The sequence below is a fragment of the Tympanuchus pallidicinctus genome, unplaced genomic scaffold (genome assembly GCF_026119805.1).
Source record: "Tympanuchus pallidicinctus isolate F22 unplaced genomic scaffold, pur_lepc_1.0 scaffold8, whole genome shotgun sequence".
Classification (NCBI taxonomy): Eukaryota; Metazoa; Chordata; class Aves; order Galliformes; family Phasianidae; genus Tympanuchus; species Tympanuchus pallidicinctus.
The window spans coordinates 49197082-49216997 of record NW_026294802.1 but is presented as its reverse complement, the minus strand read 5'-3'; the positions used below and the strand labels follow the sequence as shown (position 1 = coordinate 49216997).

The 19916-nt window shown below is 49.7% G+C and overlaps 1 protein-coding gene across 2 annotated transcripts in view; it reads left to right on the top strand.

Annotated features, from left to right (window-relative positions):
- ASTN2 (astrotactin 2) overlaps positions 1 to 19916 on the top strand; it is a 257628-nt gene that overhangs the window by 74970 nt on the left and 162742 nt on the right. For both annotated transcript variants that reach the window (XM_052669629.1, XM_052669630.1), the window contains exon 6: positions 10271 to 10417. In XM_052669629.1, coding sequence (XP_052525589.1) covers positions 10271 to 10417 — 147 coding nt within the window. The remainder of the gene's footprint in view (positions 1 to 10270; positions 10418 to 19916) is intronic.

The window sequence follows — 19916 nt, the reverse complement described above, 5'->3', positions numbered from 1 at the left end:
GAGCTGCTGATAGCTTTATCCAGTGATATTGTTGAAGTTCATTGTTTGTTGGTTTCTGGTATCAGTCATCTGTTTCAGCAGGCCAGGTTGTTGCTTCCAAGCTCCATTTCCCTATGGGGAATGCTGGGGATGCTTCCTCCACAAAGCTTCACTGGGAAGCAGATTCAGAGCTGTGCCATGGGCCTCCTCCCTCTGCTTTCCGTGTTCGAGCAGAGAGCAGCACACCAGAGCAGTGCCTGTACCCAGCACAGCACACACCTCCTTTTGTTCCAGTGATGAGGCACTGGGATAAATGCTTGCAATGTGTTGATTTGAATGTGAAATTACCTCAGCACCTGTGATCAGCTCGATGATTGCATGCTGGAATAAATGTGTGCATACATGGATGTATTGTGTGTGTTCCTGCTGAAATGTGGGGATTCCATGTTTTCCTGTGTGTTTTAGAGCCACGGGAAATTACCACTGGGTTTAAAAGGAGCTTTGGATGGAAGGCCAGGAGAGAAATCAAGGTGGAGTTACACTGCAGTGTTAATGCAGCTGGATTAAGAGTAAAATGGTTTCTTGAGACCTGTTTTTGAAAACAAGGAAGAAATGTGTTGTGTGGCACACAGTGACAGCAGAAACAGTGCTGAAATTTGGTGGCACAAGTGGGAAATGCTCCCAAGTCTTTTGTTCTGTGAGTTACACTGCAGTGCTTGTGTGCAAGCCCATGGGTACTTTGGGAAAGTTGCTGAAGTTGGGTTTTCTCTCTTGTTTTGTTGGGAAGGGGGATCATTGGGTGCAAGCGAGGGGAAAAGATGTGTTGTAAGGGAAAGCAAATAAAGCCTGGCTTTCCTGCTGCCTCTGCACCTTTCCCATTGGGCCAAGTGCTCCATCAGTCTCTTGAAACCCCCTGTAGCTACTGCAGAGACATCTGAGGTGTGTTTGTTTGAGCTGTTTGTTTACGCTTCCTTTACAGCAAGGAGAAGGGAACAGATAAACAGGAAGAATGCTTTATTTTCCTTTGAATACAGAGTTGTTCACCTGAGCAGCTTTGATGGCTGAGTTAGAAGGGAATTCAGGAGGCAGAGCTGGCTGTTAGATCTGGGTTAGGGATTGAGTGATGCTGCAGAAAGCAGCTTTGTTTGTGTTTGGTAATGGCTAAGCAAGGGAATTGTCTTGAGTAAAGTCCCCATTGTATTTTCCTTCCTGTCTAGCTAAATTTTGCCATCACTGCGTCCTTGAAAGGAATTTTCCATTATCCTTTCATTGACTTCTTTCTCCCTCGTGGAAGTGAAGCAATAGCTTAGTGGGAAGTCACAGTACCAAACTCATAATTACAGGTTCAGAAAGATCCATAATTGGACAAGATCATAATTCTAATGGAGAAGGACGCGTGGTCAGATGCGGTTAATTCGTACAGTGATGTTCCCCTATCGATTCTGTGATGGTTGTGTGTCACTGATGATGCTGCAAATAGTTATCGGGTCCGAGGAGAGAAATTCCTCTCCTCACTTTTGCAGATCTGAGCTCAATTACCAACGCCATCATTGATCCCAGCCGGTGTGATGGCAAGTTTCTGCTCCGCGCCGTGCAGGTTGGCTGTGACTTCGTGCTGCGCCAAAGCAAGCTGGTTAAGTGGTCGTAGGCTTAATTTGTCTGCAGCAGAAGGAAAGCTGCAGGTTTCATGGGGCCCAGGGGTGTGCTTGACAAGGTAAATGAGCGGGACATTCCCATAGGTAAATGCTGAAGGAGGGCAAGTGTGCAGCTGTGTGAGCTGTCAGCCTGCTTGGTATCTCCACAGCAGCAGTCACTGACATTTACTTTTCAATGTGGGAATGCACAGAGGAGCAGTGCTGAGGCTGACTGTAGGGACAGATGCTGTCCCTCATTCCCAACTCCTTTGGATTCTCCAATTTTGGCTTTTCCCTGCAAAGTGTTTGTTTGGACAAGAGGTGATGGCCTCAACTTGTGCCAAGGGAGGTTCAGGTTGGATATTAGGAAACATTTCTTCTCTGATAGAGTAGTGATGCACTGCCACAGCTGCACAGGGAGTGGTGCAGTCACTGTCCTTGGAGGTGTTCCAGAACCATGAGATGTGGCATTGAAGGACGTGGTTGGTGGGCATGGTGGGGTGGGTTGGGTTTGGACTTGGGGATCTCAGGTCTTTTCCAACCTTAATGGTTCTGTGATTTTGTTTTCGGCAGCTCTGTGCCCTCCTGATCTCTCCATCCCTATGGCCAGAGCTCCCTCCTCTCCCCTATTTCCCCCTGAGCCCTGGGGAAGCTGGGAACACCCCAGCTCCTTCCCAGCTCAGGGAGTTGCAGCAGGTGCAGCAGCTGCAGTGCGTGGAGGTCCCCATCTGAGGCCATCATACAGGAGCACTGAGGTCTCCAGGAGAGCCCAGCGCCTGGCAGTGATGCTATCCTCAGCTACCTATCATGGGAGGGATCAGACTTTGATGCATATTCACTTCCTCCCTTCTCCAGAGCAGCACAGGTTGTGTTCAGCCAGGTCCTGCTGCTGAGTTTGAGAGGAAAAGATTAGCAGCAAAAAGCAAAGCAGGAAAATGGGACCTACTGCACCAATTCTTTCTGCACGATGCACAGCTCCTTGTCCACCCCCACTGCAAAATGCATCCAGCATCCACCCGAGGGGACGAGCACCCTGGGTCACTTTACCTTGAGCTGCAGCCTGGTGCAAGGGAAAACATCCCACTGAATTCCTGTGCATTGCTGTCAGCTGGGTGCTGCTTACCTGTCCCCAGAGAGCTCCTTGGTGCTGCAGGGACGTGGGATTTGGGGATTGTGGGATGCAGGGATGTGGGATGCATTGTGCACTGTGGTGTGGGTTGCTGTTGGGTGAGGTCTTCCTGAACAAGGCATCCAACTGTTTCCATAACACACGGTGCTGTGGAAAATTAGCACAAATTAGCAGAGCCCAATTATGCACCTTGGATTGGTGTCAGGCGCGTGTGTGCACGCATGTGTGTGCCTTGCTGGCTGGCAAAGTCTTCTGAGGGCTGTTAGAGAAATGAGAAGCCGAGCTTTGATCTGCCTCTGTATTTGGTGTTTAAAACAAGGCCTTTTATAAGCGAATATTAGGTATTCGGAGTCTGTTACATACAAGGAAGCTTCGCTTTGATCCTCTCCTGTCTCCAGAGGCGGCAGACACTTATTATTTCATGGGGAACTAAATGAAATGCAGAATGAAATTTGAGTAGTGCTCTCGGTGCGTGCTGGCCCCAGTAGGGTTGAGCCGTGGTGGTGGGGCAGCGTGTCACCGTGTCACCGTGTCACCCTGCTGCTGGCCTCAGTGTGCTGCATCCCTGCTCTGTGCCATTGCAGCCCGCGGTGCAGTGATTCCCTGTCAGGGATCAAACAGGAGACAGAAGGTGATAAAGCAAGCATGTCGTGTTTTAATACTTGCACCAGAAAGTGGAATTATCGGCGTGTCCTGAGCCTTGTGCTGTGCCCCAGCTCCTGCAGAGGGGGTTTCCCAGGGAAGGAAGGACGGAGCTGCAGGTGGATGGAGCAGAGGTGGTGTCTTTTGCACGTGTGGCTGGTTTATGGCATGCAGAGCAATGCTGCTGGCTGCAGGGACAGACACCCGAGAGAGGACATCATACATGTATCACATTGTAGTGCAGGTCCTTACCTCTGGAGCACTGGTGTGCATCCCCCACCCCACGCACAGCCCCACACAGTGCTCCTGCCCCACGCACATCCCCACTTGGTGCCTCCTGCCCCGTGCTCAGCTCCACACTGGGCACAGATGCAGGCTGCTGCAACTTCCCTCCTGCTCAGCTACCAAGGCTGCACTGTCGATGCCACTTTCCCAGCAAGCTAATGAGCGTGCTGCTTTTTGCATGATGGCTTATTTTGCGGAGAGAGCGCGCATGCCTTGCATCAGCAGATAAACCCTCAGCCCCTCATTCTTCCCAGCTCAATGGCATCCAGAAGCCGTGCTGGGGCAGCTCAGGGGAGAAGACCCGATGCAGGAAGTAGCTGCAAAGCGAGGGGCCGGCAATTAGAGCGGTCGCAGTGCACGGCAGCCGCAGGCTCTTTAACTTCCGCAGGCTGTGCCGCAGATAACGCAGTTACAGCCGCTCCCGGAGGCAGCACGGGCCTCTCCCTTTATTTATTTATTTGTGATGGTATCTGATGCAGCCTCCGCCGGTAATTGAGTGTTTGAGAGTGAAAAATTATCTCCCCAGCTTGGCCCTTATCTTGACAGCAAAGCAGCGCTTTTAATTTAATTTTGTTCCGAGCATGCGGGTAACAAATTTTCACTAATCGCTGCGCTGTCGCCCTCCGCATGGTAACAAGGCTCTGCTCCCCAGGTAGTCCGGCAGGGCAGAGGGGATGGCACACGGCGAGCTGCTTCTCACTCTGCCCATGCTGAGATGTATCCCTTCCCGGAGCAATAAGAGTGCTGGAAGGCAGCGTGGGAAAGCTCTGCGTTGAGGAAACTGAGGCACAGCCGTGCTCCAACCCATTGGGAGCTCCTGCAGAGCAGGGATTCGTGTTGTGCGTCTCCTTTGGAAATAGAGAGAGAAGGAAAAGTGGTTGTTTGGGGCTGTTTTTTTGCATGCCTGGTATTGAAGCAGCCCAGCTTGGCTGAGCATCACCCCGTGTGCACCGTGATCCCAGCTCGGCTCACTGTCAGCAATCCTCCCAGGGCTGTGACACGATGCGAGCTATTGAGTAGATACTGATTACTTTGTTTTTTCCTTTTTCCTGTAGGAAATATGCTTTTGTGGTGCTGGATTGAAAATTGTTCTCCCTCCTCCTTGCCTTGAAGCCTCCCGCTTAGATTTGTGTTAGTGCTCAAATAGTGTAGAACTGGGACTGGAGTTCAAAACAGAGCACAAAAATGAGACCTTAATTCTGAGCGAAATGTTTCCATTGATTTGCATGAAAGAAAATTCCAGTGCAGACAATCTCTGACGTTATGCATGTAACTGCTTCTTTAATGTGATTTTATCTCGACTGATTCTGCACAGAGAACATGAAAGCAAAGCTGACTTCATTGCCTTTAATTGTCCGTGATCTGAGATATGCAAGAGAAGTGGCAGCACTGAAGAGCAAACTGGGCTGCAGGAATTTTCCCCACGGAGCTGCATGGGGAGCCCTGCTGGGACCCAGCAAGCCCTCAGCCTGAGCTGCCTCTCTCTTTTCTCTCTCTTTCTCATCTACTGTCCTGGTCCGTGCCAACCTGCAGGGCTCCTTTTTGCCCTTCTCTTCCCCCTTCCTCCTCTTCCTCAGAGCTGAAATGAGCTCACAGTGCTGCAAGCTGCAGGCTCTGCATTTTTGAGCAAAGTGGGAGCGCTGCTGGAAACTGCATAAACACGAAGCAAATGCATAAATACGAAACAAACGCGTTTATTCAGTGCAGGAGCATTAACGCTCCAGAAGCACATCAGCAGCTGCAGCACTGCTGGGGTGAGCAGGAGCTGGGGTGCAGGCTTAGCCCTGGGCCCACGATTTCACTGGCCCCATTCACCCAGCCTTGACCTCCCCTTGCTGCCTCCCCTGCACCTGAAAGCCTGGTTTTCTTTTCCTGTGGCCTCCTGCACTTGGCTGATTGCCAGCGGGTAATTCATAAGTGTTAATAGCATTAATGTGATTCAGCGTGTTCTTAGCGAGATGAAATCCTCTCTAAATTCAGATGCATCTGATCTCCCCCATCTGCTGCTGACACTGGTGGGGAACCTTGCTGCAGTGATGTGCATCCCCTGCTGGATGCTGGTGCTGGGGCAGAGCGGTCCCTGCAGGGAGGGCTGGGGGAAGAGGTGCATCCCGAGGGACCCAGCGTGGGGCAGAGGTGGGGGGCAGGGAGATGAGACTGGAGAGTGGGGTGCTGGATGCTGAGAGCAGCCTGCCAGCACTGCCGCTAATCTTGATTGGTATTTGATTTGATTTAACATGATCTCCCGCTTGTAAAACACCTTGAGATGTTTCTGTGTGTGAGGCTGTCCTGGAAACGCTGTTGTACTGTATTAATGAGCCTCTGCTGGAACATAAAGAAGCATCATTAGGAGTGCTGAACTCGTCTGACGTGCAAAAAGGAGCGCACAGCATGGGCACACCGTGCATGGAGCTCTGTGGCCCAGATGCCTGCAGCTGGGCTGCTGCTGGCACTGCCAGGATGGGATGTGGTGGGCGCTGGGATGCAGTGGGCACTGGGATGCAGTGGATTCTCAGGTTGCAGCAGACACTGGGATGCAGCAGGCACTGGGATGCAGTGGATTCTCAGGTTGCAGCAGGCACTGGGATGCAGCAGGCACTGGGATGCAGTGGCTCCTGGCACGCAGCTTGGCATGCCCGTGCTGGCAGCTGTGCTGTGTGTTGCTAAGCAGTCCCAGCTCTTGCAATGCTTCCCCTATCCTTGTCTTTCTCGGGTGGCAGAAATGCATGTTAATATTCGAGTAGCCTCGAAGCATGCTGTATTATGCTGTTATCATGGGGGGGCGGGGAAGATTGCGAAGCTCTCGGCGTTTAACGCCCACATGTGGCTCACACGAAGGGCTGTGTGCTGATAAAGATGGGGTAATTAAAGTTTATTTTTTTTTATAGACTAATCTCCCAAGTATGTATTTATGAGCCTGATTTAGAAACATCGTATTACGGAGAGCACGGGATATTTGTGTTGCTTGTAAATCCATACGTGGTCTGAGCTTACCTTTTTTTTTTCTTTCTCCCTTTCTTGGATTTAAGCAGCGCTGCCACTATCAGACAGAAAAGAGCCTGGAGTTTCACTGTACTTTTCCCCCACCTTGTTCATTAGATGAGCAAGGGAAAGTGTACAAAGCAGTGAGTAATTAACTGCACAAGCAAATGATATTTCATAGGAGGCACGGTGCATTTGGAGGGGCTGCTTGCAGAGTGGCTTTGAATTTATCTTCATCTTGCAGGAGGTGCACAGTGTTCAGGGGAGGGGGTGCTTTGCAAGCACCAGCACAGTTCCCTTTTCTTTCCTACCTCTCCCTCGCACAGCCTGGCAGGTTGATTCTCCCCATTTGATAGGATGTGATTCCTCCTGCCCACCCTCCTGGTTCGTCCCCCTTTGGTTGTGGGCACTGCTTGGTGTTGGGCTCCTGGAGCTGCCCCCATTGCTTTCCCCCCTGCAAGTTAGGCTAAAACCAAGGCTGAGCTCCACCAAAACCACCCAAGGCACAGCAGAAAGCTGATTAATTAAAAATAAGGAACGAGCATCTCAGGATAGCAAGAATTTGCTAGGAATCTAGGGAACAAGCTCGGTCTCGGCTGTGCCCAGACATAGCACAGCAATCGTCATCATGGGCTTTTTGGACCACGAGCTGAAACTGTGATTGTGCACTGGGGGTTTCAGGAGCTCCTGAGTCCCATCTTCCACCTGGGGAGGTTGTGCATTCCCTTCCACACCTTCTCCTGTAGCTGACGGCTGATAGCAGCCTGTTCTGTGCAAGCACTGTTTGCAAATCTGCAATTTAAACACTTTCCTGGAAGCCCAGAGATCACAGGGGGAGGAGGGAAGTGCCCGAGCACAGCTTCTCCTGCAGCGCTGAGCCGCCTTGGATCCCACCCCCAGGACAAGGGAGGAATTATTCATTTTGTTTCACATCTCGAGCCGGAGCCGCAGCCCTGCTGAACCTGTTGAGGTTTGTTTAGTTAGCAGTGGGTTGTTAAGAATACATTTGTGTTGCTAGAGGGCTGCCGCTCAGCTGGTTACCTCCAGATGGGTGTTTGAGCACAGTGCAGGAGTGCTTATGCTGGAGCATCAGTGGTGGGATGGAAAACAGGAGTGTCCTTCTGCTGAAGGAGCGAGGGAAGAAGCTGCTTTTCCATCAGGCTGTCTTACAGCTGGCAGCAAACTGTCTGTGAGCAATAAAGAGCTGAGCTGGAAAGCACAGTGCTGCTCGAGCAGAAGTCCCATAGCCTTGGTTCAGTTGGTGAAAGCCAACTGCAGGCAGTTCTGGGGGTCGGTAATCAGTGCTGTGATGGAAACAAGGGAGGGGGGGAGGAGCTGGGAAGGCAGCTGGAAGAGAACTGCAGCAGTGGTTCTCCCCTTGGGCAGCCAAGCTCATGCTCATGGGGGTGGAAAAGGCTTTTGTTTGGCTCAGGCTCCTGTGCCCCTTTCCTCTTAGTGACTGGGAGAGAAACAACCATGGGGATGGGATGGGGATGGGATGGGGGTGGGAAGCTCCGGAGCCCTAATCCAGCTCCGCTGTGCAGCAGGGTGCTGAAGGCTGCCACACATACCTGTGGTTCAGGCTTTTTGTGAGAAGGGGATAATACTCCCCTAACTCATAAGGGATTTGTGATTTAATGTTTGCAAAGCACTTTAAGACCCTGGATTGAAAGGTGATTTATAATGGTAAAATCCAGTGTTCTCTGTTCTATTGTATACTTGACTGTGTCCAATTATCTCGATAGCAGCTTTTTTCCATCTTTTTTTTTCTTCTTGCATGAGTATCATAACTCCAACCAAAAGCTGGGTCTGTGGCAGGCACAGTATGTCCTGGGAGGAAATGAGTTTGGAGGTGCTTATTTATGCTGATGATACAAATAAAGATTGGGAAGGAAAAAAGGGCATTGAGGGGTGAAGGGCAGAGATGGGTGTTAAAGCTGTGAAATAGTGGGAAAGCTGTTTGGATGCTGCATGTGTAAGGGAAGTAGAAGATGCTTTATAAATAATCATTTTGCTACTCCTGTTGTCACAGGGCTACGGGGTGTTTTCCTGCAGATCAGCCACTCCTCCTGTCCTGCAAATGCCAGGGGCAGGGAGGCTTTGGTGAGGCATGTTGCTTGCCTGGAAAGCACAGGCTGTGCCCTGGGCTCCGCCAGTTCCTTGCTCTGGCACCAGCATCTCTAAGCGGATTTGATCAAATTACAGGGTGAAACACACGAGTGCTAACTCGCTGGATGCATTTCCCGTTCAATTTTCAAGCAGATGCTTTTTAAATCTCACTTTGCTGATGAAAGAGTGAGAGCAGGGAGCTGGATCTGATTCCAAAGATAAAGATGCGTCCTCGCCTGAATCCTGAGCAGTGGTGCAGCCAGGAGAGCATGGAGCAGATCTCGGGTTGGTGCTTCCCTGGAGCCAGGATGCTGGGGCTGTGCTTGTGGGTGGGTAGCATTGGCTGGAGAACATCTCTCCTGGTCCCCTCCGTCAGCAGAGTGTGGCTCATGTGCTCCCAGTCTGCTCAGAGCAAGAGCATCTCCTGGGATGGCTGGGTCTCTCCTATGCGTGGCTTCTTTACCTGGTCTCACATCCTTCCCCTGCATTGCCTGGGGTTGGGTCTGCCCCACTATGCTGTAACAGACCTGATTCATTCATCCTGATGCTGCTGGTGACTTTGTCACTCTCTAAACCTGCTGTTCGAGGCCAGGTTGGATTGGGCCTTGGGCAGCCTGATCTGCTGCTTGATCTTAGTTAGTGGTTGACAGCCCTCCCCACAGCAAGTCTCATGAGGTCAGTTTGCTGGTTGGCCATGGTGATCTGTTGGAGATCTTATCCAGCTAACTTGGTTCTCTGATTCTGTAATTCCATTGGTTTAAAAAAAACAAAGGGAACAAAACACAAAGCAACAGACAAGGCTGGCCACGTGTGCAGGTATGAGGCATGCACAGAGCAGTGAGAGATTAAGGAATGTCCCCATGGATGGCTTCTCGATGCAGCTGTCCCTTAGCCTTGATGTCCAGCACGTGGCCTTGGAGCTGGGGACAGGTGACCACATCCCATCCAGGTGCCAGCTTCAGAGGCTCCTCTTTGTGCCAGGAAGTATTAAGCTGGCACTTGCAGCAAACCCTCCTGTGAGCTGCTTTTCTGAAGATACCATAAGCTTCTGTGACTGACAAAATAAAACTTCTTTTTGTAATATCTGCTGCCTGTAAAAAGTGACTGGCTCTGTAGATTGCTTTGTTGTTCATCCCAGTCCCTGTGTGATGACTGAATGTTTATACATGCTTGTGTAAATAATTAACACTCATTGATGCTATGTAAAATCTGCATGCATAGATTTCTCCTGGTGCTAAGTGAGAAGAAATGGTGTTCTGGTGCTGGCTGCCCTTGGATTTGGGTTGGGTGTTTCTGTGACTTGATAAAATTTGCCACATAAACCCAGGCTGATGAAAACTGCCTGCATCTTGGCTGGTGGGCCCTGCAGGACCACAGGTAGAATGTGATGGGAAGGATGGGGTTGGAAGGCTCCAGGAGCTCTGGTCCTGGCCGTGCAAACTGGGGAGCTTTGGGGCTGAGGCTCGAGTCAGTCCCTCCTGTGGCTCCCACCTCTCTTTCTGCCTTCCAGGTTCGATGAAAAGCCCTGTCAACAAGACAGCCCTGACTCTGATTGCCGTCAGCTCCTGCATCCTGGCCATGGTGTGTGGCTCGCAGCTCTCCTGTCCGCTGACTGTCAAGGTGACGCTTCATGTCCCCGAGCACTTCATTGCTGATGGTGAGAGCCCATGGGCACCCCTACCCCTTAACCCCTCCTCACAGCTCTGCTAAAACCTCCTTAAGTATGCACTCAGCAAGAGGACCGCACCGTGGAGCTGAACTTGCCTCTTCTACATTGCAGCTGTATTGTTGTTATCACTGTACATATCTGGTGGATGTTCCTGTTTTCCCCTGGGCTTCTCAATGAGCCCTGGGAGCAGCACAAACTCCTGTCCTGCAGCAGCTGAGCTGCTCGTCTCAGCCCCTTGCAGCAGCACAGAGTGGAATTGCTAGTGTTTGAGCCAAGGCAGAGATGCTTTGAAAAATCAGACAAGGGCTGCTGTCACTATTTATTGCCTTCTCTGACTGGGCTCCTTGCATTTGTTGTGTTTCGCTGACCTTTTCTTTATAATGTGCAGCGAGCATCAAGTGCAAGTTTTCAGTAAGACGAGGGCAAATTTCATTTTCTTCCAGCCAACGAAAGCCATTATTCAGTCGGTTCCAATTGCTCAGCTCCCGTGCTTGCCGTGCTGCTCAGGGCATGCTGAAGGTGGGTGCAGCTTCTCCCTGCCAGGAACCCACAGCACCCAGCCCCACACTGGGGTCAGGAAGGAGGGCAGGGAATGAATATGTTGGGGATAGGAGTGTACATGAAGAGGTGCAGTGGTGGTGGAAGGAGCAGGGCTTAAAGCGATGCCCCATGACATAGAGGAGTTCCACAATCTTTTTAAAATGGGTTTCATCCTTACTAAGGTTGGTTTCTTCCTGGAGTTAGTATGCATATGTAGGAAGTCACTGCACTGTAACACAGAGCTCTGCCCAGCCTCAGCCTCACCACATCCGTGTGTCTGTGCCTTTAAGGATGCTTTTGGGATGGCACTTCTAGCCCAGGAAAGGCACTGTGGGCTCGAAAGCTGAAATAAAACGTAATGCGGCTGCTTAGAATTGAAATGAAAAGCTGAGCCTGTGCTTGTCACCAGGAAGGGAGTGGCAGTGCAAATTATGCAAATACAGAGAACACTCAAATGGAAACGACAGTGAAATACCAATAAAACAGATTAATATCCTCAAAACTGGGGGAAATGGGATGATCTCCAGTTCCGACTTAATGACTTTTCTAAAGAGAAAGTGGCAGGAGGACTGGTAAAAACGGTTTGGAGAAGAATTAAAATGAGCTTTGTAATGAAACTGTAAAATATAATTACAAACTGCAAAAACTTTAAAAATATTCTTTATGAGGAACAGTCAAGTTCTTCACAGAGAAGCAGCGAAGACATTTTGCAGTGGCCATCAGTTTTACTGAAATCTCATCATTTAATGCGGTGGCAGAGTCCTTCGCTGGGAAGGGAAAAGCTCTTAAAGTTGTCCCTTCTATTTGAATCACAACAAATCCCAAAGCAGCACCAAACTGGCAGCAAAATACTGTGAAACATTTAAAGGCATCACTGAGCTGAGCCCGGTTTGGAAATTGTAATGGCACCCAGGAAAACATTGCTGGCTGTGTTTGCAGAGATGGGGTGCAGCTCGGCACCAGAGATCCTACCCTGGTGGCAGACAGGGGCTGTGCTCCTTTCTAAAAACCTGAGTGACTTTTTGGGTTCATTTCCAAACACGTGGGGCTGCTTTTTACCTGGTTGCCAAATGTTGGGTCTGGGGACATGGGCATCACCACGTGGAGCTGGAAGGAGCACGGCCCCAGCAAAGCTGGGAGCTTGGGTCAGGCTGAAGCCTGCTGCACCTAGCAGCTCATAATTCTGTTGTGCTCTTAAACAGTCCGGATCCTTAAGCTCTTCTCCTTTGTATTTGCATGATGGTGAGGCAGGCTGGGTGAGCGTGCAGGGCGGCACATTGTCTGGAGATGTTCCTGCATGACAGAAGGGTGCCCACTAATTCCCATTTGATGACAGCATTGCAATAGATACCAGCAGCCAAGGAAAATCTCACAACAGAGAAAGAGGCCACCAGCACCTCTGCAGGAAAGGCCAAAGAAAGACAGGCTGAAAGCCATCCTGCTTCTAACAGATGAAGGCTCAGCTTTGAAGGAAACTTGAAATAGACACGGGCCAGCTCTGGCGCGCCAGGATCCGAAGCCAAGAGAGAGGAGGGAGGGAAGCGGCCCCAGCATGTCTGCAGCTCCCAAGGAGAGAAGCTCTTCCTGCAGCCAGCAGCAGCAATGGGAAAAGGAGCTCCCAAGCCTGTTGGAGTCACTAATGGAAAGAGGAGGGGGGAAGGACTGGGACCAGGAGCCAACTGGCAGCAAAGGCTGGGAGAACAGATTACCAGCGGCAGTATTAATAACCAGCCTGTCTCTATTGCCCTTATTTCTCTCTCTTGGTTCATTTTCCTCCTTTTGTTCATTTGATGGGTTCTCCCCCCCTCTCCTCTCCCCTCTGAACAATTATTGCCTGGTTTGTACAGCTGCTCTGTCTTCATTTTCCAGGGCAGCCAGCTACACGAGGACCTGGCACGAGCTGCTGCACTCTGCCATGTGCTGGCAGGGGGAGACTGGGGGCCTCCCAGGAACACGTCTGTGCCCATCAGTCCCCAGTTGCAGCACACTGCTTTGTGGGGCCGAGGAAGGCACTTGCTTTGTTCCTGCTTTTCATGCTGCAAGACGTTTCGTTAAACCAGCAAGGATAGGAACATTTCTTTTCCATTTCCTCCTAAAATGACTTGAGCATCATCTGCCCCCTTCTGCAGCATCCACAGAATCATAGAATGGCTTAGGTCGGAGGGGACCTTAAAGATCATTGAGCTCAAATCCCCTGCTTTGGGCAGGGTTGCCAGTCACTAGATCATTCTGCCCAGTGCCCCATCCTCTGCAGCATCCTCCTCCCCTTTCTCTAGGCTGAGGGGATCTTGTCCCTCCCATGGCAGCAGCTTGGGCATCCTCTGGCTGCACCCAGCAGCAGGCACCATGCCCACTTCAGAGCAAGCCTGAATTGATGGGAAGGCTCATGGTGGCTTTTATGAGGATTTGGAAATGCAAAGCATTATTTAGAGGAACATTTAGCAGCATCAAAGTGGGGAAAAAGAAAAGAAATCCCCTCCATCTGAGCAATAAAACCCCTTAGGAATATGTTAGCCACTCAGCTCTGTGCATTCATGGGGACTTTTTTCTTGTAAGTAATCATTCAAAAAATAGAGAAGGAGAGCAATGGGAGCTGCTTGCAGGGAAAGCAGGGATGGAGAAAGATACCCTGGAGGACTTAGCCTGGAGTATGTCCTTGCTGCACAGCAGTTTGAAATATAGTATCAATTAAAGCTTCCCGTTTTTACAGCCTGCAAAGGGGTTATATATGGTGTGGGTGGATGTTTGTATCTGGATACTTTAGTGGGAGAGGTAAGCGAGGTCCACCGCTGCGTACGGAAGGAAGGAAGAGCTACATTTAGCCAGGGGCTTGTAGGGTTTCATGTTGTAAGTGGAAATAAAGCAAAGGACATAAAGCAGCCTTCTGTCACTTCAAAGACATCTCAGGGCATTTACAGCCTTCTCCCCTCCTTGTGGGAGACGTGTGCCAGAGAAAATGTGGCGATGCCTCTGGGACGTCATGCAGCTCAGGTCAGTGTGGTTTATGGAGGTCAGAGCAGAGCCTGTGCAGCTGTGATGCAGCCAGCTCTGCTGAGAGCACCGGTGGCTGCTGCTGCAGCTCCAGCCTGGGGGTGAATGTGGGCATGTCCTCCTCCAGCTCCTGCAAGGAGAGGGAAAGGAACGCAAACCGAGCACCTCTGTGCACAGCCCTCATGGGGCAGGCGAAGCCAGGTGAGCACCAGAATGGGGCGTTGCTACTTGTGACTGTGAAACCCACAGTGAGTCCAAGGGCTGGTAAGGTGGAGGGAGCCATGCATGTGGCTGTTTTTCTCCAAGCTTCGTGCATCTGCCTGCCTGAATGATGACACTGTGAGATTGTCACGCACCTGATCAGTAATTGTTTTGTCTGAAGATTATTTATTTCTTTTCCTCCACAACTGTTTCCTTCAAGACGCCACTGGAATTGGATGCTGCTATTAGCAGCTTCTGCTAATTTTCCCCAAAGATCGACAGAGCTCTGCAGTCTGCAATTGTTGGGCTTGCAACAACTTCTCATTTTGGTTTTAATTAAATTTGTTGCTTTAAATTGTTTGCTTTTGACATCTCCTGCTCAATCTTGTGCAGCCCTCAGAGGTGACCAGGCATTAGGTTGGTTCCTCTGGTGCTGGCTCGTGTGGGCTCAGCACGTGCTGCGCATGCGCTCGCATAGAAATGAGCAGTATGAGAGATGGGGGCGGTGGGGAATTGCCCAGTGCTGGGCTTTGCTTTGCAGTGAGGAAAATCTGGAGACGCTCACTGATTTACAAATGAAGCATCCCCACTTTGCACCAGAAGAATGGAGGAAAGGCTCCAGTCTCAAAGGTTTCCATCCCTCAGCATCCCCTGGGAGCAACCAGGCTGCTGTGCTCCCCAGCTGGTCCCCGCCTCACCAGCCCCCCTGAAATCAATGGGGGAATGGGCTGCTTTGAAATCAGACCATTTGCTCAGCCTGGAGTCTTTCTTCTTTAGAGATGCTGTACAGAGATGTGGGTCAGTGCTTGGGCAGGAGCTGCAGCATCCCCTTGCAGCCTCGCTCTGCCTGCCCCAGACGTAACATCTTTTGGCGAGGTGGCTGTGTTGGGGCAGCTCTGCAGACTACATTTAATTTCATCAGCTCTTAATCACTGGGTCATCTCCTGCCTGCCTTACAGCTTGCTCTCGCTCCCGCGCCTGCTTGGCTGGCAAGAAAATGTGAGCAAATGGCTGCAGCATTACCAGACATGAACTCTAAATATTAACATCAATTTATAAACTGTATCAGCGTGGATCAAAGGGATTCCGAGACGGTTTTACGGCGTGAACACTCTTTGCATGAGGAACTAATAAGATTCTGTAGGCTGAAGTACATCATGTTTTTATCGTGCCTCTGACAGGCTGTGATCCTGAGCTCTGCTCGTCCCTGTGCTGGGGCAGCTCTGTTTGCCAGGGAAGGCAAAGCCTCCTCCTCAGTCCTCAGCAGGGTGTGTAGGAGCCGAACAGGGGGATTGGTGCTGGTGTTTGTCTGAGGTCAGCGGGGGCCTGCTGGGAATTGTGACATCCTGAGAGAGGCAGAGTGTGTCCATCACTGGAGGATGGCATCTCCCAGTGTATACTGAGCTTGCACCAATGCCATTTGCCCTCTAGTCTGGGAGGGACAGCAAGGGGAGGGTGCAATAGGATGTACTGCCCTTGACCATCTAGCCTCTAGTACTCTTCCATGGAAAGGAGAGATGCAAATCTTAGCATCTGTATTTGCAGGATGACCCTTTCCTGGTCTCACCAGTGTGGCGGTGAGTTGGGCCTGGGGAGCTGACTGAGGTCAGCTTGGGGACCTGGCTTAGGTCATGCTTGCTTTTGTAAATATGGGACACCTGCTTATGTAAATATGGGACACCTGCAGTAGCAGCAAAGCAGCAATGTAGATAGGATTTTCTGAGGCTGCATGGCCAGGAGCATGCTGCGCCGTGTTCTCATTCTCCCAAGTGGTGACATTGGTGTTGCTTAATCTCGTGATGAGCAGCTGGTGGCTCACTGTGGCCCTATGGCACGTAGGTTCTGCGTCTTGGCTGTGTTTTCTGCCTGAGGGGACGTTTGGTCTTTGCACTGGCTGAAAAATCTCTTGCATTCACACACACTTGATGTTTCTTAAAGCTTATCATAACTCATCCATCAGATACGTGGTGGAGCGATCAGATTTAGGCAGGATTTCCCTGAACTCTCGTCCAATATCTTGAGTGTCTCTGAAGAAGAGCCTCTGGCTGGAGCGTGGGAGTGGGAGATAGGGAGTGCTGAGGGAGAGCTGCATTTAGATATCTGATCTTTGTCAGCTGTTGCTTGCCCAGATGCCTGCTGAGGACACAAATGTGTTGGTACTGGGCAGTTACGGTGTCTTGGTATCACCACAGAGCAGGCAGGCTGGTTCCTTAGCTGTTGGAGCTGTGGGCTTCAGCCCGAGTCTTGCAGAAGTGAGGGCACAGCACATTTGCATGTGGGCGTTTGGGTTCCTCTTGGGTTTGAGAGAAGGCTGTATGACTGATGGCTTGCTGTATGAAATGAAACACAGGCGTTCTTTGACAGAAGTTCAGCCTTGGTGAAATCTGGACTGGTTTCCAAGAAAACTCAAAGAAAGGATCTGTCAGAATTATCAAGCAAGTAGCAATTTAACAATTAAAATGTAACCCTGCTCTTCCCACAGGAAAGATGCTTGTAGCCTTTGCTGTAATTGCGTACAGGTTTGTATCACTAATGTGCTTCTGCTGCACCAAGGTGAACACTGAGCCGATCGATGGCATTTGTAATGCGTGGCCATGGGCTGGGCAGCCCACGGTGTGCATGGAGCTCAGGTGCCAAAAACGCCTCCTGCAGCCGAGCCCTGCGTGGTGGGAGCTGCCTTCAGCTTGGCTGAGAGAGAAATAAAGACAGGAAAGGCGTACGTAGAAGCTTGTGTGGTTTTAAAGGCTTACTCAACTTTCTGTTTAGGCGTTGTTTGGGAGAAAGCGTTAGATAAACAGAAGGGAACGTCTGGGGTGGGTTTGAACACGCTGTGATCCTGTCCTTAGTTTCAATCGAGAAGAAAAAAATTACAGAAGTGACTTGGCAGAAATGAAATGAGTCCAAAATTCTCAGGCTTTGTGCTGAGCAGAGAGCTGGAAAGCTGGGCGCTGTGTTGGTCCGTGGGTGCAGCCCTGCCCCTGCTGCTTGGTTCACTGCATGTGTGTCCTGGGAACTGAATGTTTGCATGGCTCTTGGTTCAATTTCCTGGAAGAAAATTAAGAAACAGAGTTCTTTATCCTCCAGTACAAGGATGGGAGAGCAAGAGCTGATCAACAGGAAGAGCCGATAGGGGAGGAGTTGTCTCTATGGGAAATATTCTTTCAAGTTTTACAAGAAGAAAGTCTCCTAAGAAATCAAATCATGCTTTGTGCCTATAGGGGATAATCCTTCCTGTGGTCTTAAAAAAAAAAAAAGAGGAATGTGTAACAGGATTATAATTGTGAGATGGTATAGGGATGGATGCATTATTAGCAACCTGTCGTACGACCTCCTGCAGGGTTCTAACACCAAATACTAATTTTAGATGACAAGGAGTTTTGTTGTCCAAGATACAACAAATGGACCCAAGAAGAAAAAAGGAGTGGAGGGAGGAAGAAACAGAAATTCTTCACACACGCACAAAAATATTTGATCTCTTCCCTCAGAAAAAAAAAAAAAAGAAAGAAAAAACAGAGGGAAAGGAAAAACCAAACCCTTTTGGCTGCCTTTTGGGCTCTTTGTTCTTTTCCCTTGTTATACATCTCTTCTGAGCTGTTTTATCCTGTTTTGTTCTGGCAAATGATTTTTGAAATGTCAAAACTTCAAGCCTTTTTTGTCATGGCTTAAGCAGTCCCACTGAACTTTGAAGGAGACCTCAGCGTGAGAGATGTGAACTTTTGCTGCTGTCTTAGCTGGCCTGGCTTTGATCAACATTTGAGAAGGAAAGGGGGAAAAACACACATGCAAAACCCCAAACAACGCCATCCCCTGAAGCACCAGCGCTGTGCAGCCGTACACTGAGCTTCTCCTTAGGGCTGTGATGCTGACCTGCAGCAGGGCCTGGCTTCTGAGCGCTGTGCAGCTGCCAGGCCGTATCCTGCTGTTGCTGTGACGTCTCACCCTGGTTGCTTTACCCCAGTCTCTCTGTTTAAAGAGGATTTTGCTGAGCTTTCAGTGTCACGCAGTGCCTGTGGGTTGTGTTGCACACGGAGCGCTTTCAGCTGTGGGTTTGGCTGAGCCCCATTCCCCAAAAGATGTTTGCAGCTGGGAGCCGGGGCTTCCCCCCATCACAGCAGCAGCATCTGATCACCACTGCCATCCCCTTTTGTTTACCTCTGCTGAGGGACCAGGCGTTACACAAGACAGATCCGACGGGTCTTTCTGACAAGCAAACCGTGTTGGAGATGACACTTGCTTAGGAAATGTTTGTTCTTGTCGCTTGCTAAAAGGATTTGCTGTTCCTCCTGCCCCTTCGTAGCTTTTCAAGATGTTTTTGATAAGTGCGCGCTGGTGTCTTGTGGAAACTGCTTTATGTGTGCGGATTCTTTGAAAACAAAAAGAAAATTTGTGTGGAAAGCCTTTGAAATCTTCGGAATTTGAGCTTTCAAAATGTTTGTAAAACTCCTTTTCCTGTTCCTTTTTTTTTTTTTTTTTTTTCTGAAGGATCAAGGTTGGGATTTTTGTTTGTGTTTTCAGTGAGAGTGACGATGGGGAAGGTGTGTGTGATGCATTTCAAATGGTACCCAGCTGAGCTGGGAAGTGAGAAGTGTCCTGGCTGCAAGCAGTTCCCTCCTCCCCCTCCTGGGAAGGGAGGAAAGTGTTTACATTTAACTAGAACTTTCAATTTCCCTGCTTTTTAATTGTTTATTTGCTTCTTTTCTTGTCTGAGGTGGAGCAGTGCCCATTATTTTCACTAAGCATTGAATCCAGGGATTTTGGGTTCAAGCATTTTCACTTTTTTTTCCTTTTCTTTGACTCTTGAGGATGATCTCTCTTGAAGATGTCCTGAAATCAAAATTAATTCATATGAAAATGCAAGAACACTTTTTAAATTTCCTTTCAGTTACGATTCTGTTATGTTTGTAAATCTCCCTGTGTACAGAATAGAATGTGACACGACACGATTTCCTTCCCCAAATCTATGTTGTTTTTTCTTTCTCCCAAACGAATTTACACCTGGATCTGATCGATCCGTCCCACCTCTGAAGTCGCCCTGCTGTCACCTGCTGGATTCCCTCCACCAAGGTCCTGTGCCAGGGCACTGCTGGCTCAAGTCAGCCTTGTCTTTAACAAAAACCAATTATACTCTTTTATGTCTGATTTCCTTCTGTTGCTTTCACCCTGGCTCTATTTTAAATAGGAGTGGGGTTCATGAAGGGTTTAATCAAGAGCCGGTGGTTTTGCTTTTGAGCCTTTGGGCACGGAGGGTCTTGTCTGTCACTGAACCTCCAAATGCACTGATGTGTTTCTGCAGCCACAGTCATTACTAAGAAGCTATAAAAATAAGTAAGCAACCGAGACTAACGCTATAATAGATGTAAACCCTCCCGATGGGTTCGTGATGTATTTCCATTTGGTACAAAACCAAACCAAACCCAACAGCCAGTAGTAGTTATCACTGGTGTTTAAAGCTGTCTTTAAATACCGATGGAAAAGAACTAACAGGAAAGGTTAGGCAGCTCTGAGGTTCTTGTTTGTGCTTGGTGTTACAGTGCTTTCTGCAGGTGCATTGTGGTGTCTCCTGCAGCCTGGTCATCCAGCCCCTGCCTCACTGGTCCCCAGTGCAGCTGTGTGCTGCAGCTCTTTGTTATCTGTGTGTGCGCCCAGCAGCGCGGCTTCATCCCTCGGCTGTGGATGTAGAGATGCATCTGTGTGATCTGTATAAGTGTGAAAGATTTTAATTCATGTGAAATTAGGGCCTGGATTTGTATGGTGT